This window comes from Portunus trituberculatus, chromosome 5, assembly GCF_017591435.1.
Source record: "Portunus trituberculatus isolate SZX2019 chromosome 5, ASM1759143v1, whole genome shotgun sequence".
In the NCBI taxonomy this organism is placed as follows: domain Eukaryota; kingdom Metazoa; phylum Arthropoda; class Malacostraca; order Decapoda; family Portunidae; genus Portunus; species Portunus trituberculatus.
The window spans coordinates 6,944,663-6,964,076 of record NC_059259.1 but is presented as its reverse complement, the minus strand read 5'-3'; the positions used below and the strand labels follow the sequence as shown (position 1 = coordinate 6,964,076).

Here is a 19,414-nt window from a genome sequence, read left to right as displayed (position 1 = left end):
AACAGGAATCTAATTAAGGAAAGAAAAGAAAGGAAAAGACAAAAAATAGAAAGATTAGAAAAAAGGAAAATACGAAAATTAGAGAGAAAAGAAAAGAAAGGGAAGATTAACAAAGGATTGAAAGATTAGAAGGAAGGAAGGAAGGAAAGAGGAAGAAGAAAATTGAGAGAGAGAGAGAGAGAGAGAGAGAGAGAGAGAGAGAGAGAGAGAGAGAGAGAGAGAGAGAGAGAGAGAGAGAGAGAGAGAGAGGGGAGGGGTAAACTCATGAACAATAAACACAGTGAAGATCGTAAAAGATGAAAGAGAGGAAGGAAAAAGTCTAAAAGAAAACAAATGCAATAAAAATTAACTCGAGAGAGAGAGAGAGAGAGAGAGAGAGAGAGAGAGAGAGAGAGAGAGAGAGAGAGAGAGAGAGAGAGAGAGAGAGAGAAAGGGAAAATAAATTAAAACTGAGATAGAAATATCAAAACTATGAGGAAAGGTCGGACGCACACACACACACACACACACACACACACACACACACACACACACACACACACACACACACACACTAGAAATAAAAATAAGAAAAAAAAATACCTCAAAACTAAAAATGTAAAGGTTAAATGAACAGAAAACGGAGGAAAGCGTGACAGTATTGCCCCAAAGAAAACGAGAAGCGACCAAGTAATTCTGGGAAGTGAAAAATGAGCGCAAAATTGAGACCTGGGCGTGTGATGCGGCGATTCCAATGTTACGTGAATGGAGGATGAGACAGAAACCTTTAAGTAACCTTTCTAAGTCTTCTTTCTTCACTTTGTTTAATTGCTGGGAATGAAAGGTGGTGGTGGTGGTGGTGGTGGTGGTGGTATAGTAGTAGTAGTAGTAGTAGTAGTAGTAGTGGTGGTGGTGGTGGTGGTGGTGGGAGGAAGGAGGAGGAGGAGAGGAGGAGAGGAGGAGAAGGGATGGAGAGGAGGAGAAGGAGGAGGAGAAGGAGAAGGAGAAGGAGAAGGAGAAGGAGATGGAGGAGGAGGAGGAGGAGGAGGAGGAGGAGGAGGAGGAGGAAGCAGCAAGAGTACCACCATCCTCATTATCATCCTCACTGTTGTTGCCATCACAATAATCCTTACTATTTAATTGCCAAACAGTTAAACGAAACAATTTGTAGAAGCTCTTAATTTCTAAAGCCCATTATGTACATGTGTGTGTGTGTGTGTGTGTGTGTGTGTGTGTGTGTGTGTGTGTGTGTGTGTGTGTGTGTGTGTGTGTGTGTGTGTGTGTGTGTAGTGCATTGACAAACTCTGATTGATCTCTCAATATACAATGCACCTTGAAGAATTGGTATTTCTGATCCAGTGATATACAATTTTAATCAAAGGAGTCACTTCGGAAGCTTAATTACCAATAACGCTGTGAATTAACGTGTGTGTGTGTGTGTGTGTGTGTGTGTGTGTGTGTGTGTGTGTGTGTGTGTGTGTGTGTGTGTTTTATGTAAGAGAGGATGACTGGCCAAGGGCAACAAAATATAGAGATAAAAGGCCCACTCAGTTGCCAGTCTCCTTATAGAGCCGACAGAATAAGCCCAAGGAGGTTCGAATGGTAGCAGACAGTGAGTGGGTTGTGTGTGGGATTTGATCTTCGAGCCACGTGTTGCTGCAAAATATTTATGTTCCTCGAGCTTCACCAAGTCTGGAAGCAATGCGTAGACAGACTTACCAGCAAACCAAATCTGACTCTTATATTTTTCTACTCCTAACAGTTTATTTATCACAGAATTACACAGTTTACATTATTGATTCCCGCCCATGACTCGCCTACACAGCGCGGACCAGTCGCTTCATGATAAATGGAACGGCTGCTATTCAAATTGTACATCTATCAATACATGACATAGGTTACTTTTACCAGCGTCATGGCGGGAGAGGCTCAGCGGCGTGGCGGTGAAGGATGGCAGACAGCCGCGACCCGTCCAGTGTTCCGTCACCACCTCGCCAATCTGTCTCGGCTCTGTCTTTCCTTACTCTGTATTAATTACACTCTATTTTTCTTACAAATTCTGATTAGCACGCCGCAATCTGACATAACTGGTGTAATATTGGAAAGTTTTCTACCAGAGTAATACGTTTTGTTTTCTAAGTGACAGTAACACCATGTTATTTATTAGAATTAAAACATGTAACTAGGCCATGAGTGGTTCCAGCTGATGTCACTTTCATTGCGCCTATCAGCTCATTGAAAACAGTTAAAAAAGCGTTGGTTAACTCTGTCTAACCCCGTGTGGATTCACCGCAGCACAGCCCACCACGCCCCGTGACGCGGTGTGGTACACGCCACTAACTCTGTCAACACCGCCGCCACACACCCAATACTCCGCAACACTGACAATAACTTTTACCTCGGCACCAGATCACATACTTTAAAAAAAAAACCTTGCACAGTTACAAATATTCTTTCTCTCTTTTAGTAGCGTCATGTGTGTAGGGAGGCGATGGGTTGTGTTGAGTACAAGCAAGATCTTCCAACCAGCTGCCCACATGGCTTAAACTTCAGACTTGACAGCTGGCACAGGACCACCAGGCACAGTTTAGCTTGGGTGTTCATTACAATATTGTACCTCCCTAACTGTTCGGGTTAGTTGTCTCACCTTTATTGATAACTGCAAACATCTCAGCTCTCATCCACGCTTGAGTGTCAACCTCTGATGGTGAGTAATGCAAGATTCATTACCGATTCAACAGTAACAACTTGAACGCGCCTGAGGGAATTACGCCAGGCTCGATCGCCTTGTCAGGTTTCATCAGTGCATCGTCAGGACAGGAATAGTGAGCCGTGTCGTTTTATTATTCTCGCACTGGTTTATCTCGTCTGTGGGTTCAGGTTTAGGTTCAGCACCGCTTCGAAACGCTTTGAAGTGGTCACTGGAACAGACCATCCTGACAACCATCCACACTACAACCACCTCTCCACATGATTGCCTTCCACTCTTGCGTCATCAGTCATTTAATATTATCTACTAACTACCAACACTATTGCCACTCTGCACTGCACTCACCTCGCCACGCGCTGCTTTGTGATCGTCGGTATAAACTCACTGACACATTCTGAACAAAAGTGTCGCTATTAAAAGTGGCTTCAAACGGGACGCTCGAAGGGATGTTGCTTGTAAATACTTCATTGTTCATTCTGTTCAACTTAATTGGCTTATCACACGTTTTCTCACACAATGACCAGCGGGCAGCCACCCCCAAACCCCATCTTCCCACCTCCTAACACACCCACAGGAAACAGTGACTCTGCCGGGCCGCGAGAAACCATTGACAAATTAAGCATTATAGCAAGCACAACACACGCATTCACCTCGGGGTTCGTGTGTTGCTCTGCGGAAATGCTTATTACCTGGGAAGTGCTCCTTGATGTCTAAGATTACAGATAGCTGGTAGATCACTGTGCACGCTACATAACAGTTCTGCATTATCACAAACTGCAGGAATATTGCTTGATATTTGTAGGTGTCGCAGTCTCCTGGCATTACGAACACTCAACAACTGAATAGTCCTCTTACACTTTCATCAAATGCTACGTTCATATCACTGACTATGACGGATCTATTGTGTGTAAGTGTTAAGGCGAGTTCTGCCGCATCGCTGCAAACACGTCATAAGAGTAACACTGAGAGTCACAAGGAGGCGTGCGACAAAAGCTCAAGGCATTTGGTAACGAGACTTGACTTCATCTTCAGCCGTGGCCGTGTTAAGGATGCTCGTGTTGGTCCTCACCCCGCAGCACACATTCTGAGACACTTCGCCGCTCCTCCACGACTTTCAAAAGGGTAAAGGATGTTTCTGTTTCCTGTGACATTTTAACAAGACTTCACCATTACCTGGAGGAACACACGTGAGAACCCAATCATCTCTGTTGCCTCTGAAAGTAACCGTGATGATAAAGTGAAGTGCTTACAAATACGTTCCCGAGACTCCAGCGTGGCGGAGACTTGTTGCTGGTGCGTGAGCTGTTCCCCAGACAGCGATGAGCGTCATTTGTGTCACTTACGCCCACTTTGTCCTGAATCTTGCTGAGTCTCCCTTGTCCGCTGTCACACCGCATAGTTGTCGGCCACGCCCAGGATGTTGGCTGGCTGCTCCGTGCGCTCAAAACCTCCATGAACTGTTGCTGCTTGGGCAATATTTGTTGTTTATCATTGCGAGACTCGAGGACAGCGGAATATCTGTTGATGGTGTTGTTGGAGGTACTGCTGCAGTGTTCTCAGCACTTCCCTGATTGTCTCTTCCTGTCCTTTGTGGATCTGGCTATCACCCGTGGCCTTGATCTGCTGGCCGTCACCACCTGGGGTTTTGACAGTCGAGCAGCGCGGAGCAAAGCAAGCAAGGGTTTATTCACGTGAGCACTCTCTCTCCTACAAAGGAAAGGTGGAACTAAACCCAACGTGGACCAGGACTCGTATGTACCGTACAATAACAGAACACCTTTAGTTGTACAGACACCGCTGGAATGCCGCCCAGCAGACCACAGCTGCCCTTCACTACTGGCATCACTCTCATTACACCATTAGAAGGGAGACAGCCTGCCTTCCACAAACAAGCACGCACGCACGCAAGCACACACACACACACACACACAGCTAGTTACATAAAGGGTGACGTTAATTTCTCTCGGATTCCTATGAGATTTGGTGTACATGTGTGTTTGTATCTTAATCACAAAATCCCCACGTTACATTGAGGCTTTGTTAGTGGCCAGCCATGACAGAGCAGACACAGTGGTGGTGGTGGTGGTAGTGGCATTTCAGCCGTGCGTGGGTAGATATTAGGTGAAGTGATTAGAAGTTTCCAGCATGGCGCTCCAGCAACTAAGGTCACACTGCGCTGTATTAAAAATTGCACGAAAAAACTATTAATATTAAAATGAAAGGTCAAAGTATTAGAAGCTTATACAGTTGAAATGTGTGTCAAATGGTGCCGGATCAAAAAATTACCTGAAAATAGCATAAACAGAAATAACGTTATGGGAGGATAGGGTGTGACCAAACTAGTAGAAACAGTGGTAACGCTAAGGGAAGAGTGACAAAACCAGTAGAAACAGTGGTAACGCTAAGGGAAGAGTGACAAAACCAGTAGAAACAGTGGTAACGTTAGAGAAAAGAGTGACATAAATCGTATAAACAGTAGTAACGTTAGGAAAGGGTATAAGTGACTAAACTAAAACATAAGAAACGTTAAGGAAGAGTAAAAGTGACAAAGCTAATAGAAACAGGCGTAACGTTAGGGAAGGAGTGACAAGACTAAGATCCAATACAAATATGTGTGACTGAATAACCGCGCCAGTGACTAAAGAGGTTCCAACACACTTAATATTCCCACGTCAGGTTCGATGCTTTCCTAATCATGACTGTGTGGTGAGGGAAAAACACATGAAAGCCCTTCCTACAAATTAGACCTGTATTCATAAACGCTTTGTTCCCACACCACAACTATTTCCAGACCATAGAAATGATTTGCCTGGTTCTCGAGACTGTTTCCTCTCAACCCTTTCAGTATTGGGACACATTTTTACCTTATGATATCTATACGATTACACCATTTTATTGACGTGAGGAACGGTCTATGGAGGTCAGAAGATTAATGGCCACAGTCCTCACTATTTAAATCCCCAACATATGTTTTTAAAGCTGTATAAAATCACCAAATAGTAATCAGAATGAATATGGAAATGCAAGTTTTGTGTAAGATTAGACCATTTTATTGGCATGGAGGTAAGAAGATTAACGGCCACAATCATGACTACTTCAATCCCCCACATGAGTTTCTGAAGCTGTATAAAATCACCAAACAGTAAGCAGAATGAATATGGAAACGCGTCAAGGCACTCAAGGTGTTAATAATGTAGAAATGGTGTTAACTTGTCACTAGAACGTTAAAGACAACCTTAGAACACCAAGGAACTTAAACTTGACTTGAAATATTGAAGGTGCGTCACAGAAGTTTCGTTACAAGATGACAGCTGCGTTGCCAAGGTGACGCCGCAGTGGGCACGCGCGGAAATGTCATCCTGTTGGAGAGTTTGGTTGGTGTGTTACTTTCAACTGACAGGCACTAATGAAATAATCACGGAACACTCGTCACCACCACCGCGGCAACACCAGGCCTCGACACCACTTGTTAGTATGAAGTAGTATTAGTATTAGTATTAGTAGTAGTAGTAGTAGTAGTATTTGTTATAGTAGTAGTAGTATTTGTAGTAGTAGTAGTAGTAGTAGTAGTAGTAGTAGTAGTAGTAGTAGTAGTAGTAGTAGTATGTTGCAGATGTACACAATTTTCTATTCGTATAATCAAGAACATGACAATTTGCTAATAGTTTTAATTAATCAAACCACAGCAGTCCATGATGGCAATAATAATGAGAGGACGAAGAAACATCAATACAAGCCACACACGCACACACTTCCCATTACCAGCTGTCCGTGGAATAAAAAACAAAACAAACAGGAAGAGCATTTAACTATAACACACGAACCACACCACACACCACACCAATTCTCAGACACGTATTGAATGTATAGAATAAATATACGAGATAGATAATGTGATACTAAACCTTTTGTACTGAATGTATTAAATAAACATACTAGATGCATACTATAATACTTAACCAATGTATTAAATAAACATACTAGATATATACTATAATACTTGACCTTTTGTACTGAATGTATAAAATAAATATACGAGATACATAATGCGATGCTTAACCTTTTCACTGCCTTCAACATTTCCTCAAATCCACTTACTGTTTTTCAGAGGATTATTGTTTTTGTATCAGCCTTAAGCTCTTCACAACCGTCACGTATTTTTACCATGAGTTTTGAGTATAATTAGATGATTTTATTTACATTAGGAAAGGTTTATGGAGGTCAGAAGATTAATGGCCAGAGTCTTCGATGTTTTAATACCCCACATGAAATTCTGAAGGTGTACAAAATCACCCAATAGTAAGAAGAATGAATATAGAAACGCCTCATGGTACTGAAGGACTTAAGTATTTCTGTAACTTGGCTAAGATCAATTCTAGGGTTGAGAGCTAGAAGGGCCTATGTCAAAAAATGGCCGATTGTTGATAAGCACACCACTAAACTAGAAATTCATCAGTCTGTCAGTGTTATAATGGCCAATGTCGTCCATGCACCGGGGAGCCACACCAGCGCTCTTTTTTTTTTTTTTTTTCTTTTTTACCTAGTGGGCTTTTCACGGGAATTTATGGCCTAAAGGGGATACTCAAAGACCACCCGCTAGGAAACCGTTGCCCCGAGTGAGGAAGCCCAACCTACACTCGGACCGTGGACAGGATTCGAACCCGTGCGCTTGGAGACCCCTCGGACCCCAAAGCACGCATGGTTCCACTGGCCCTTGGAGTTCTCAGTCCTAGAAATTATCCTTACTCTTTTCTGTCCACCCCACAAAAGTTTCTGAAGCTGTACAAAATCCTTCAATAGTAAGGAGAATGAATATAGAAAGGAGTTGAGTATTCCTATAACTTGGCAAAGATTAAATTACCGTCTTGATGGTAAAAGACGCCCATAGCAGGAAATAAAGGTTAAACTACATTAGATACCCGGGAACAACTGTCTGTATCAGGTGGAAATTAATAATGACTCCTGCTTTTCACAACACAGCAAATTTAACTTCAGGACACATTAAGGGATGAAAATAACTCTTTCCTATTGTCTTTCCTCATGAACAACACACACACACACACACACACACACACACACACACACACACACACTCCTGTATCAATAATATTTCTCCTGTTCATCTTAAACTTGCTCCTGTATCAATATTTCTCTTGCTCCTCCTTAGTTCTCATGTTTACCTCTTCCTTTCATCTTTCATCTCCTCTCGATGTCTCTTGGCTCGCTCTCGTATTACTATTTCTCCTGTTCATTCTGTATTGTCTCTTGTTCCTTCTCGGTTCTCATGTTTACTTCTTCCTTTTATGCTTCATCTCTTCCCTGCGTCTCTTGGATCGCGACACAGATGCGAGCCTCGTCACTCACACGTGTTTATAAGTCTCGTGTTCCTGTGAGAGGCGAGACACTTGACAGGCCAGGAAGCGTATCAGCTGCTCTGGGGATGTTTGTTTATCTTTTGTCATGACGCACAAGGACGTGTTATTCTGAAAAGCTTCTACTCCGCATTGTAACTACTTTTAAAATGTTCTACTGGGAGTTGGTTACATGTGTTTTTATGGGTGTTTTTTTTATGGTTCTACTGGCAAATTAATAAGATTTTTACATCATTAACGGATAAAACAGTTATGAAAAACCCAGCTAACTATTTCTTGCCTTCAAATACTGCAATGACAAGAGACCAACGGATTTTTAGCGATGTTTTTACTGTTCTAATGACAGATGAACACGATTTCTACGTCATGAAGAGGACAAAGAAACGGGAAAACTCAGCTAATCATCTGTGGCCTTTAAAAAAAATATTAGAACAGGAGATCTTTAAGGATGTTTTTACTGTTCTAGTGGCAGATAAACAAGATTTCTATGTCATAAACAGGAGAAACTGTCGTGAAAACCCAGCTAGTCATCTCTGTGGCCTTGAAAAACAGCCGAGATGAGAGAGCAGAGCGTTTTAGAATACACCTCACCTCTCCTTGACCTCACGCACACGCACACGCACACACACCATCCCACCCACACATCTTACCAACCACTAACCACTATTGTCTGTCTACTATAAAATGTCTCTTGGGTCTCGGTCTGAATCGTGTCCCAGGGAATGCGTGGTTATCAGATGTTGAGGAAAACCGTGAGCTGTTCTTGTAAATAAGTGCGTGGAGCAACAGAAAACAAGTATTAATTCACACTCAATCAACGTTATCAATAAGCTACAATATGTTTAAATCCAGGAACCATTTTTGAGTAGACAGACTTACAACAATCCCACACGCCTCCCACATACGTCCCTATTTAGAAACGTCTTACTTTCTCACCACGACAATTTTCTAATACCACAGAGACGATTACCCGTGTGTTCATGATAGTTTCTCCTTTAATAAACCAGAAATCTTGCCAATCAATCACCAGAACTATAAAAACACCCTTAAAAGCATTAGCATCTTCAACTAGAGCCTTTGGAAAGTAGTGATGGTGAGAGAGCGAAGAGTTCAGGATTACAAGCCAGACTCCCACACACACACACACACACAGCAGCTTCCCTCGCACCGCTCACCTTCTGATGCCTGGAGTGGGAGACAGAGTACCGGGCCTCGGAAGAATACACCTGCGAGCCGACGGTGAGCAGCTGGTCTTCGTCCCGCTTCATCCAAGTTACCTAGGGGAGAGGGAGCGGAGTGGCGGGTGAGTCAGACGCGGTGAAGGAAAGGGTGGAAGGTGGAGGAAAAAAGGGAAGGTGGAGGGTAAGAGGTGGAGGAAAAAAGGGAGGGTAGAAGGTAAAAGGTGGAGGAAAATACGGAAGGTGAAGTGAGAAAAGGTTGAAAAAGGGAGGTAGAAGATGAGGAAAGGTGGAAAAAGAGAAGCAGAAGCTGAAATAGGTGGAATAAGGAAGGAGAAGGTGGTGGGTGGAGGAATAAAAGGGAAGGTGGAAGGTGAGTAAAAGGTGGAAAAAGGAAGGTGGAAAAGAGAGGTAGAAGGTGAGGAAAGGTGGAATAAGGAAGAAGGTGGAAGGTGGAAAAAAAAAAAAATGGGAAGATGGAAGATGAGGAAAGGTGAAAAAACGAAGGTGGAAGGTAAGTAAAGGTGAAAGGTAAGAAAAGATGGAAAAAGGAAGAAGATGGAAGATGGAAGGAAAAAAAAAAAGCAATGTGAAAGATGAGAAAAAGTGGAAAAAGTGGATTCTTTGATGGATAAATGGATGAATGGATATAGACAGACAGATATAAATAGAGAGATAGAGAGACAGATGATTGATAGACAGATAGATAAATATGTAGAAGGACTGACAGAGATAGACAGAAAAAAATTATAGATAGCCATATGTGTAAATAGACTAGTTAATAGATAGATACATGATGAATTGACAAGAAGTAAGCAAATACAAATAAATCGATAAAGAGAAAGAGAGAAAGAGAGAGAGAGAGAGAGAGAGAGAGAGAGAGAGAGAGAGAGAGAGAGAGAGAGAGAGAGAGAGAGAGAGAGAGAGAGAGAGAGAGAGAGAGAGAGAGAGAAACTTCATTATGCACCTTATACAAACAAAAGAAATTTAACAAAACACGACAGAAAAAAAACAAGAATATGAGAAAAAATAAGATAATGAAAAAAATAAAGAAAAAAGAAAGAAAGGAAGAGTAAATTAAAGCAAAGAAAAATAAGTAAAAGGAGAAAATACAGAGAAGAGCAGCAATAAAGAAGAGAAGAGAAGAAAAAAAAAGAAATAATAATGAGAACAACGAAAGAAGGGAATAATGAAATAAAACAAAAAGAAATAATAAAAAAACACCTCTTTGATATTCAAGTCAAAAGATGAAAGAAGGAAGGAAGAAATGAAAAAAAAAGATGGAATAGGATAATAATGAAGGTAATAAAGATGGGAAGAGGGAGAGAAAGAGCTAATAAAAGACGGGAGGAAGGGAGGAAATGATGACAAGAACCAGATTAAATGACAGAATAAATGAATGAGAAAAGATACCTCTCTCTCTCTCTCTGTGTGTGTGTGTGTGTGTGTGTGTGTGTGTGTGTGTGTGTGTGTGTGTGTGTGTGTGTGTGTGTGTGTGTGTGTGGCTATATGTCTCTGTCTGTCTTCTCTCTGTCTGTCTGCCTCTCTCTCTCTCTCTCTCTCTCTCTCTCTCTGGAACATAAAAGAAAAAGACTGTGGAATAAGAAATAATGTAATAAAAAGCAGACAAAAGGAACAAGGAAACACAAATGAATAAAAAGGAGAAAGAAGAAAGAAAAATAAAAAAGGAAAAATAAGAAAAATATAAGAAAAACAAGAAATAACGAAAGAGGAATAAGGAAAATGTGATAAAAAAAAAGTAAATGGAAGAAATATTGAATGTTTAATAAGTCCTGTTTCTGTAAATCAATCAGTCAATCAGTCAGTCAATCAGTCAATCAGTCAGTGTCAGTCATTAAGTCAGTTCTCGTTCTGTCTGCCTCTGCCATCCAGGTCTCTCTCTCTCTCTCTCTCTCTCTCTCTCTCTCTCTCTCTCTCTCTCTCTCTCTCACCTTTACTCGAGAAAAATGTGAAAAAAAGAAAGAAAACACGTAGGTAAATCATAAATACTTTGTAAACAAGAAGTGATTACAGCAATAATAACAATGATAATAACAACAACAACAACAACAACAACGACAACGACAACAACACCACCAACAACAACAAACATCAATAACACAAAAAAACACAAAGAAAAACATGAGATTGCAACATTCAAACCAGGAATTCGCTTAACAAAACAACACCTCCATTGCAAACCAAACTAACGATGCGTCACTTTTGGAAAATAATGGAGAAGAGAAAGAGAAAGCTAGAGAAAGAGATAACGATAATAGAACAGTAAAAAAAAAGTTGACATGAGAAATAAAAACACCAAGAAACACACACACACACACACACACACACACACACACACACACACACACACACACACACACACACACATTAGCAAAGAAAAACAAACAGGAAAAAAACAGCTCTCTCTCTCTCTCTCTCTCTCTCTCTCTAAGACTCTTTTTTCTCTCTCTCTCTCTCTCTCTCTCTCTCTCTCTCTCTCTCTCTCTCTCTCTCTCTCTCTCTCTCTCTCTCTCTCGTCTCCATCCTACCTTGACTCCCAACACGGTGCCTTTTGATGTGTTGTGAGCGCTAATCACTTCCCTCATCACTAAATGACTCTTGCTCGCTTCACTAATAAGGTTTTGGCGCCTACTGGTCCATCTATCACACCATCCTTCTGTCGCACTCATTGGCAGGTATTCTGAAACACTTCGCTCTCTCACACTCTCACCACGACTGTTTTACAAGGTCATACGTAATTAGCAGAGTTCTCAAGTGTTTGTGTCGTTGATAATGAAGAGATCTTGTTATTTTGTCACTAGAATCTCATAAATAGTCTTGGAAACTCGTGTGGTTTCAATTAAAGCCTTTTGAATGTTGTGTTTTGGTTTATTTTGTCCATCGTCATATTTTTTTTTTTATTGTTCGTTTCTTCTTGGTATCGTCTTCCTACTTCTTAGCTTCTGATCTTTCTCTTCCTCCAGTTTCTCCTCTATTTCTTCCCTGTATTCCTTACACCTCTCTGTTTATATACTTATTTTGTAGATATTTACATTCAGAGTTGGTTTTACTGATCAAAATATGCGTGTTTTAAGTAAAGTGAAAGTTACATCACTATTGGTTCAAATAAAGAAGTATACTTTTAAGAATATCAAAATACGTAAAAGTCTGGTTATCAATGTCAGTCTAATGTAACAAGGCTGAAATGTTCCACTCCATAGTTAATTTAAGCCAATGTAACGCGTCCTCTGTAACCCACGACGAATCAGAGCCGGGGAACAGCACTGCCACTGCCTCGCTGCACAAACATCCCACTTGCATCTGACGCTCTTCATTAGTGTCCATCCATCCCAGCCCAGTCTTCCCTTTAACCTTCAAACCCGTCACTCCAGATCCTGCCTCCATTAATACCAATACACACACGCACGAAAAATGAGAGGTGCAGTGAAGCTAATGACGCACGTAGTTGTCTTAACATTAACCTCTTTAATACTGGGACATATTTTTACCTTGAGATTTGTGTACGATTAGACCACTTTATTGACATTAGGAAGGGTCTATTGAGGTCAGAAGATTAATGGCTACAGTCTTCACTATTTCAACTCCTTCAGTACTGGGACACATATTTACCTTGAGATTTGTATACGATTAGACCGTTTTATTGACATTAGGAAGGGTCTATGGAGGTCTGAAGATTAATGGCTACAGTCTTCACTATTTTAACTCCTTCAGTATTGCGACACAATTTTTACCTTGGGATTTGTGTACGATTAGACCATTTTATTGACATTAGGAAGGGTCTATGGAGGTCAAAAGATTAATGGCCACAGTTTTCACTATTTTAATCCCCCACATGTTTCTGAAGCTGTATGAAATCACCAAACAGTAAGCACAATGAATATGGAAACAAGTCATGGTACTGAAGGCAGTTAAACATACCAACTTTACACCCATCATTCCTGTCCTGTGTATTGAATGTTTGAACTCTTTCACTTTGACACGAGACAATTATCACCACAATATGCGGGAAAGTTATGAGTGAAAAAGGAGTAGATGTAGACTGGTTGCGGCTGTAGAATAATTAACATCTTCAGTCCCATGACACGTTTGCATATTGATTCTGGTTGCTATTTGGTGATTTTATACAGCTTCAGAAACTTATGTGGGGGATTAAAATAGTGAAGACTGTGGCCATCAATCTTCTCATCTTCACAGACCCTTACAAATGTCAATAAAATGGTCTAATCGTACACAAAACTCTAGGTAAAAATGTGTCCCAGTACTGAAGGAGTTAATCTTGTGACTGCCATAAACCCTTGCTAATATCAATAAAATGGTCTAATCATGGACAAAACTCGAGGCAAAAATGTGTCCCAGTCTTGAAGGGGTCGAGGATGTTTGTGATTGTAATTAGGAAAGGAAACACCAGTTGGCAGTGAAAGCACTAAAGCTCCCTATTGACGCAACACTGGCAGTCTGATTAGCAAGTCTGGCTGAAGCATCTGCCACTTTAAGACATTTTTACAGCATGTTTTCTTGAAATTAACATAACGCAGTACTGACGCGTTACTTCCTGTCCTTGCTGGGCCCTACGTGCACAAGGAACCTGAGGGTAAGTATAGGATAGGAGCAAGTCTCGTAGTAAAGACCTATAGTGACGTAAGCTGACTAGGAAATAACGATGATAGGAGAGGGACCGTAGTAAATACCTGTAGTGACGTAAGCTTACTAGGAAATAACGAGATAGGAAAGAGATTCATCGTAAATACTTGTAGTGACGTAAGCTTACTAGGAAATAATGAGAATATGAGAGAGACTAGTAGTAAATACCTGTAGTGACATAAGCTTACTAGGAAATAATGAGAATAGGAGCCAGATTCGTAATTAATACCTGTAGTGACGTAAGCTTACTAGGAAATAATGAGAATAGGAGCCAGATTCGTAAGCTTACTAGGATATAACGAGATAGGAAAGATTCATCGTTGTAGATACCTGTAATGGCGTAAGCTTACTAGGAAGTACCGTTAGTAATAATGACAAAAAAAGCTGCAATATTAATACAAAGGAGACTGAGAAACCATTACGTCATTACAATACGAGAAAAAAAAACTCACTAAAGACAATTACAACAAAAAAAAAAAAAAGAGAAGCCATAATAAAAAAACAGTTGAAAATAATAATAACAACAGCAAGTAAATAAATAACAAGAATAACAATAGGAGTAATAGCAAACACACACCAGACCACCACCACCACCACCACTACTAAGGACAACTACAACAAAAAAAGAAAAGGCGTCATAAAGGAATCACAAATAACAATAACAAATAAATAAATAAATAAATTACAGCAACAAGAATAACAATAAGATTAAGAACAAGCACTCACCACCACCACCACCACCACCACTTACAAAAAATAAATAAAAAAAAACTAGAAAATAACAATAACAAATAAATACATAAACAAATAACAGCAACAAGAATAACAATAAGATTAATAACAAGCACTCACCACCACCACCACCACCACCACTTACAAAAAAATAAATAAACAAAAAAAAAAAACTAGAAAATAACAACAATAACAAACAAATAAATAAACAAATAACAGCAACAAGAATAACAATAAGATTAATAACAAGCACTCACCACCACCACCACCACCACCACCACCACCACCACCAATAAAAATAACCCTTACCATTTCGTCAGCCAGGAAGTGAGTATAGCAGCGGATCCTTGCAGTGCCGCCAACCTGTGCAGTGACGGCCGTGTTGTTTTGCTGGCTGGGGGGGACTCGCCATGGGTGTCTGCGAGGGTTGGTACTCCTGTCCTCGCCCCCTCCGCCGTGCCGCCAGCCTCCCGCCGCTCCTTCAAGTGAGATAAAGGTCAAGTTTACATAAAGTCCTGCTTGTGTTGATTTTGAACTTACCTGAGTGAAGAAAAAGTAGTTTGTTTGTCTAAGTTTTTTTTTTCTTTTTATATGTAATAGAATGAATGTTAATTTTGTCGTGTTCACTTATAGAATTAGTTTTAACCCTTTAAGTACTGGGACACATTTTTACTTTCAGATTTGTGTACGATTTGACCATTTTATTGCCATTAGGAAGGGTCTATGGAGGTCAGAATGTTAATGGCCACAGTCTTCACTATATTAACCCCTTCAGTACTGGGACATATTTTTACTTTGAGATTTGTGTACGATTTGACCATTTTATTGCCATTAGGAAGAGTCAATGGAGGTCAGAAAATTAATGGCCACAGTCTTCACTATTTCAATCCCCCACATAAGTTTCTGAGGCTGTATAAAACCACCAAATGTTCAGCAGAATGAATATGGAAACTTGTCATGGTACTGAAGGGGTTAAAAGGTTTGTTTACTAGTTACATTAGAAATAGGGTTATGATTTATCTGTATGTTCGTATTTAATTCTGCCTCTCTCTTCCTTTAGAATTACAGTAACTAGTTTTTAAAGAGCTTTGTAATAGTTATAAAATTTGCATCCCTCATTCATTTATTCATTCTGCTATCAATTTTTTTCTTTTTATCATGCGAAATGTCAAAATTCGTGTGACCAATAAAATCAAAGTAAAAATGTGTCTTGGTATTGAAAGGGTTGAAAGCAACAAACCAAGAGAGTTCATGAAAGCAGAACAATTCACAACAAAAGTGGAACAAAGGCAGTGTAACAAGGTCAGCAAGCACCAACACGATGAATGAATGTAGCATGGATATAAACGTATAACTCCACTGACTCAACCCTTTCAGTACTATGACAGTTCCTTATTTATTCTGCTTACTATTTGGTGACTTGATACAGCTTCAGAAACTCATGTGGCGGGTTAAAATAGTGAAGACTGTGGCCATTAATCTTCTCACCTTCATAGATCCTTCCTAATGTCAATAAAATGGTCTAATCTTACACAAAAACTTAAGGTAAAAATGTGTCCCAGTACTGAAGGAGTTAAAATAGTGACGACTGTGGCCATTAATCTTCCTAATGTTAATAAAATGGTCTAATCTTACACAAAAACTTAAGGTAAAAATGTGTCCCAGTACTGAAGGAGTTAAAATACTGAAGACTGTGACCATTAATCTTCTCACCTCCATAGACCCTTCCTAATGTCAACAAAATGGTACACAAAACTCAAGGTGAAAATGTGACCCAGTACTGAAAAGGCTAAGGTTGAAATAGTATTGATTAACACCTTTGTGTATAGATATCCACTTTAAAAACACACTCTTTTTTTTATCTAAGGAATAATAATTTCAAATGGATACGTAGAGTGAATATTTGACTTCCCTTTAGCCGTCAAGAGGAGATAAATTAATGATTCCAAGTAATTATTCATCTTAGGGCTCTGTCACAATCTTTTTTTGATGTGGCAGCCATTCCGTAACCTCCGAGCACTGGAAAAATGGTTAGACAGAGGAGAGGAAAAAAAGACAGGTTAATTTTTTCCTTTTTGAACCCACGGAAATATTTACAACTTGCCACAAAAGTAATGTCTGGAAAGTTATGAGTACTGGAGGAGAACATTTTGTCCAGCAGTGAAAGTAAGGAGGTCGATGTGTGTGTGTGTGTGTGTGTGTGTGTGTGTGTGTGTGTGTGTGTGTGTGTGTGTGTGTGTGTGTGTGTGTGTGTGTGTGTGTGTGTGTGTGTGTGTGTGTGTGTGTGTGTGTGTGTGTGTGTGTGGATTAGAACTGAAGAAGAAAAAGAAGAATAAGAACAAGAAGAACAAGAACAAGAACAAGAACAAGATGATGATGATGTTGATACTGATGATGTCTACTAGTACTACTACTACTACTACTACTACTACTACTACTACTACTACTACTACTACTACCACTAGCACCAATGACAATAACAACAACAACAACAACAACAACAAAAGAAGAGAAAAAATAAGAAGAGAACGAAGAACAAGAAGAAGAGAAAGAAGAACAAGAAGAAGAAAGAAGAGAGAAAAACAAGAAACCACTCCTTCCATTCTGAATGCAAACGGAAGACAAAGGAGGAAAATAAGAAGAAACGTTAAAATGAAGATAACACTTGTTCTATTAAGAATACAAAACGAGAGGAAGAGAAAGAGAATAAGAAAAAGAGAGAAAATAACGCTGGAAAGAGTGAGACATCATGATAACGTTACGAAACACGAAAGAGGAAAGAAACTAATAGAATTCCTCCTGTTGGGAAATTCGAACGAAGGAGAAAAGCAAAAAAAAAAAAAAAAAAAATAAATAAACGAGAGAAAAAATGGGGAGTTTAAAAATACATAAAACCTTAATGGATAAAAAGAGAGAGAGAGAGAGAGAGAGAGAGAGAGAGAGAGAGAGAGAGAGAGAGAGAGAGAGAGAGAGAGAGAGAGAGAAACCACTAACCGGTCTTGTAAGCAAAAAATGGAAAACAATTATATGAAAGAATAAAAAAGTAAGAAAATTTTTTTAATTAAACTACAAACAGAAAAAAAATGAAAATTGAACGAAAATAAAAAAAATAGTAAAGAAATAAAAAAAATAAAGAAAATAAAGCAAAAACAAATCAACTCAAGTAAACAAATCAAGAAAACAAAAATAGAAAAGAAAAACACAAGAAAAAAATTAGCTGGGAAAAGAACAGAAATGAGAAGAAAAGGAAGAAAAATCAACATAGTAAAAGCAGGAAAGACGGAAAATCAAGAAAAAAAAAACAATAAAAATCAAGAATAAGAGAAAATAAAAAAAAATGAGTTAGTTAAAGAAGGGAAGAGGGAAAACGAAAGAAAGAATAAGAAAATGAAAATAGTAAAAGATGAAAAAAAAAACAGAAAATCAAGTAAAAACAATAAAACAAAGAAGGAAAGAGAAAATGAGAAAAAAAAAGAAGGAAAATGGTGTAAATCTGAAGGTGGAAAATAGAAAAAGAGAAAAATTAAAGAAAATAAGGTTAGAGAGAGAAAAACAAAGGAAAAGAAAAGATAATCAGAAAAAATGAGAAAAAGAAGAAAACTGAAATAAAAGAAGGAAAAAGAGATAAATAACAATAAAAACGATAATAAACAAGTAAATAAATGAAAAGAAAAAAATTGGAAAGAAAAATATAAAACGAAAAAAATGAAAATATAAAAAATAAAAAATATCAAAGGAAAAAAAGTAAAAGAAAAGAAATAGAAAAGACAAAAGATAAGAATAAAAAGAAAAAGAAAGAAAATAGTGCAGAAAAATCGAAAAAGAAGAAAAACATCAAAGAAGGAAAGACAAAAGGAAAAGAAAAAAAAAAAGAAAAGAAAACTAGAAAAGAAAAAAAAAAATGAAAAACAAAAAAAAAGTCGAGAAAATCTAAAAAAAATATTAAAGAAAAGAAGGAAAAGACAAAAAATCAAACCAAATAAGGAAAAGAAAAGAGAAAACTAGAAAAGAGAAAAATAAGAAAAACGAAAAAAAATAGTCGAGAAAATAAAAAAAATGAAAAGACGACAGAATCAAACCAATTAACTTAAAGAAAAGAACAAAAAAAAAAGAAAAAATAAGAAAAAGTAAGAAAACCAGAAAAACAAGAAAATATCAAAGAAAAGAGAGAAGGAAAGAGATAAAATAACAATAAAAACAATACCAAATAAGCAAAAGAAGAAAAGAAATGAAGAAAAGAATCAAAGGAAAAGAAAAACTAAAAAAAAAGGATAAAGAAATAAAATAAAAAGAAAAGAAAAGAAAAATAAGATAAATGATAATAAAAACCACAAACGATAAACGATTTTGAATAACTGAATAAATGAAAGAAGAAAAGAATCAAAGGGAAAAGAAAGACTAAAAAAAAGGATAAGAAAAATAAAAGAAAAAGAAAAGAAAAGAAAAGAAATAAAATAAATGATAATAAAAACCACAAACGATAAACGATTTTGGATAACTGGCAACCCAGTAGGCCTTTTTTTCCATATTTTCTTGCCCTTGGCCGGTTTCTCCTCCTGCATAGAAAAATAAGGGAAATAAAAGAAAAGAGAAAAATACTAGAAAAGATAAAAACTAAATAACTAATAAAAAATGAAATTAGTAAAAGAAAAAAAAATATTCAAAAACCAAAAAAAGAAAAAAAAGAAAAATCTAAAAAAAAAACGAAAATGAAATTAAAAGAAAAAATAATAGAAAGAAAAGAAAAAAATAGAGAAAAGGGAAAAAATAGAAAAAAATCT

General features: G+C 38.4%; 1 protein-coding gene across 2 annotated transcripts in view; it reads right to left on the bottom strand.

The window, feature by feature from the left end:
* The window catches only part of LOC123515870 (lachesin-like), a 57,919-nt gene that overhangs the window by 21,621 nt on the left and 16,884 nt on the right, over nucleotides 1-19,414 (bottom strand). Inside the window, exons 2-3 of one of the 2 annotated variants that reach the window (XM_045274757.1) lie at nucleotides 14,943-15,112; nucleotides 9,237-9,338 (exon numbers count right to left, since the gene is read on the bottom strand). In XM_045274757.1, the coding sequence (XP_045130692.1) occupies nucleotides 9,237-9,338; nucleotides 14,943-15,112 (272 nt within the window). Of the gene's footprint in view, nucleotides 1-3,939; nucleotides 4,282-9,236; nucleotides 9,339-14,942; nucleotides 15,113-19,414 lie in introns of those variants that run through there. The other variant, XM_045274764.1, reaches the window with a different exon arrangement.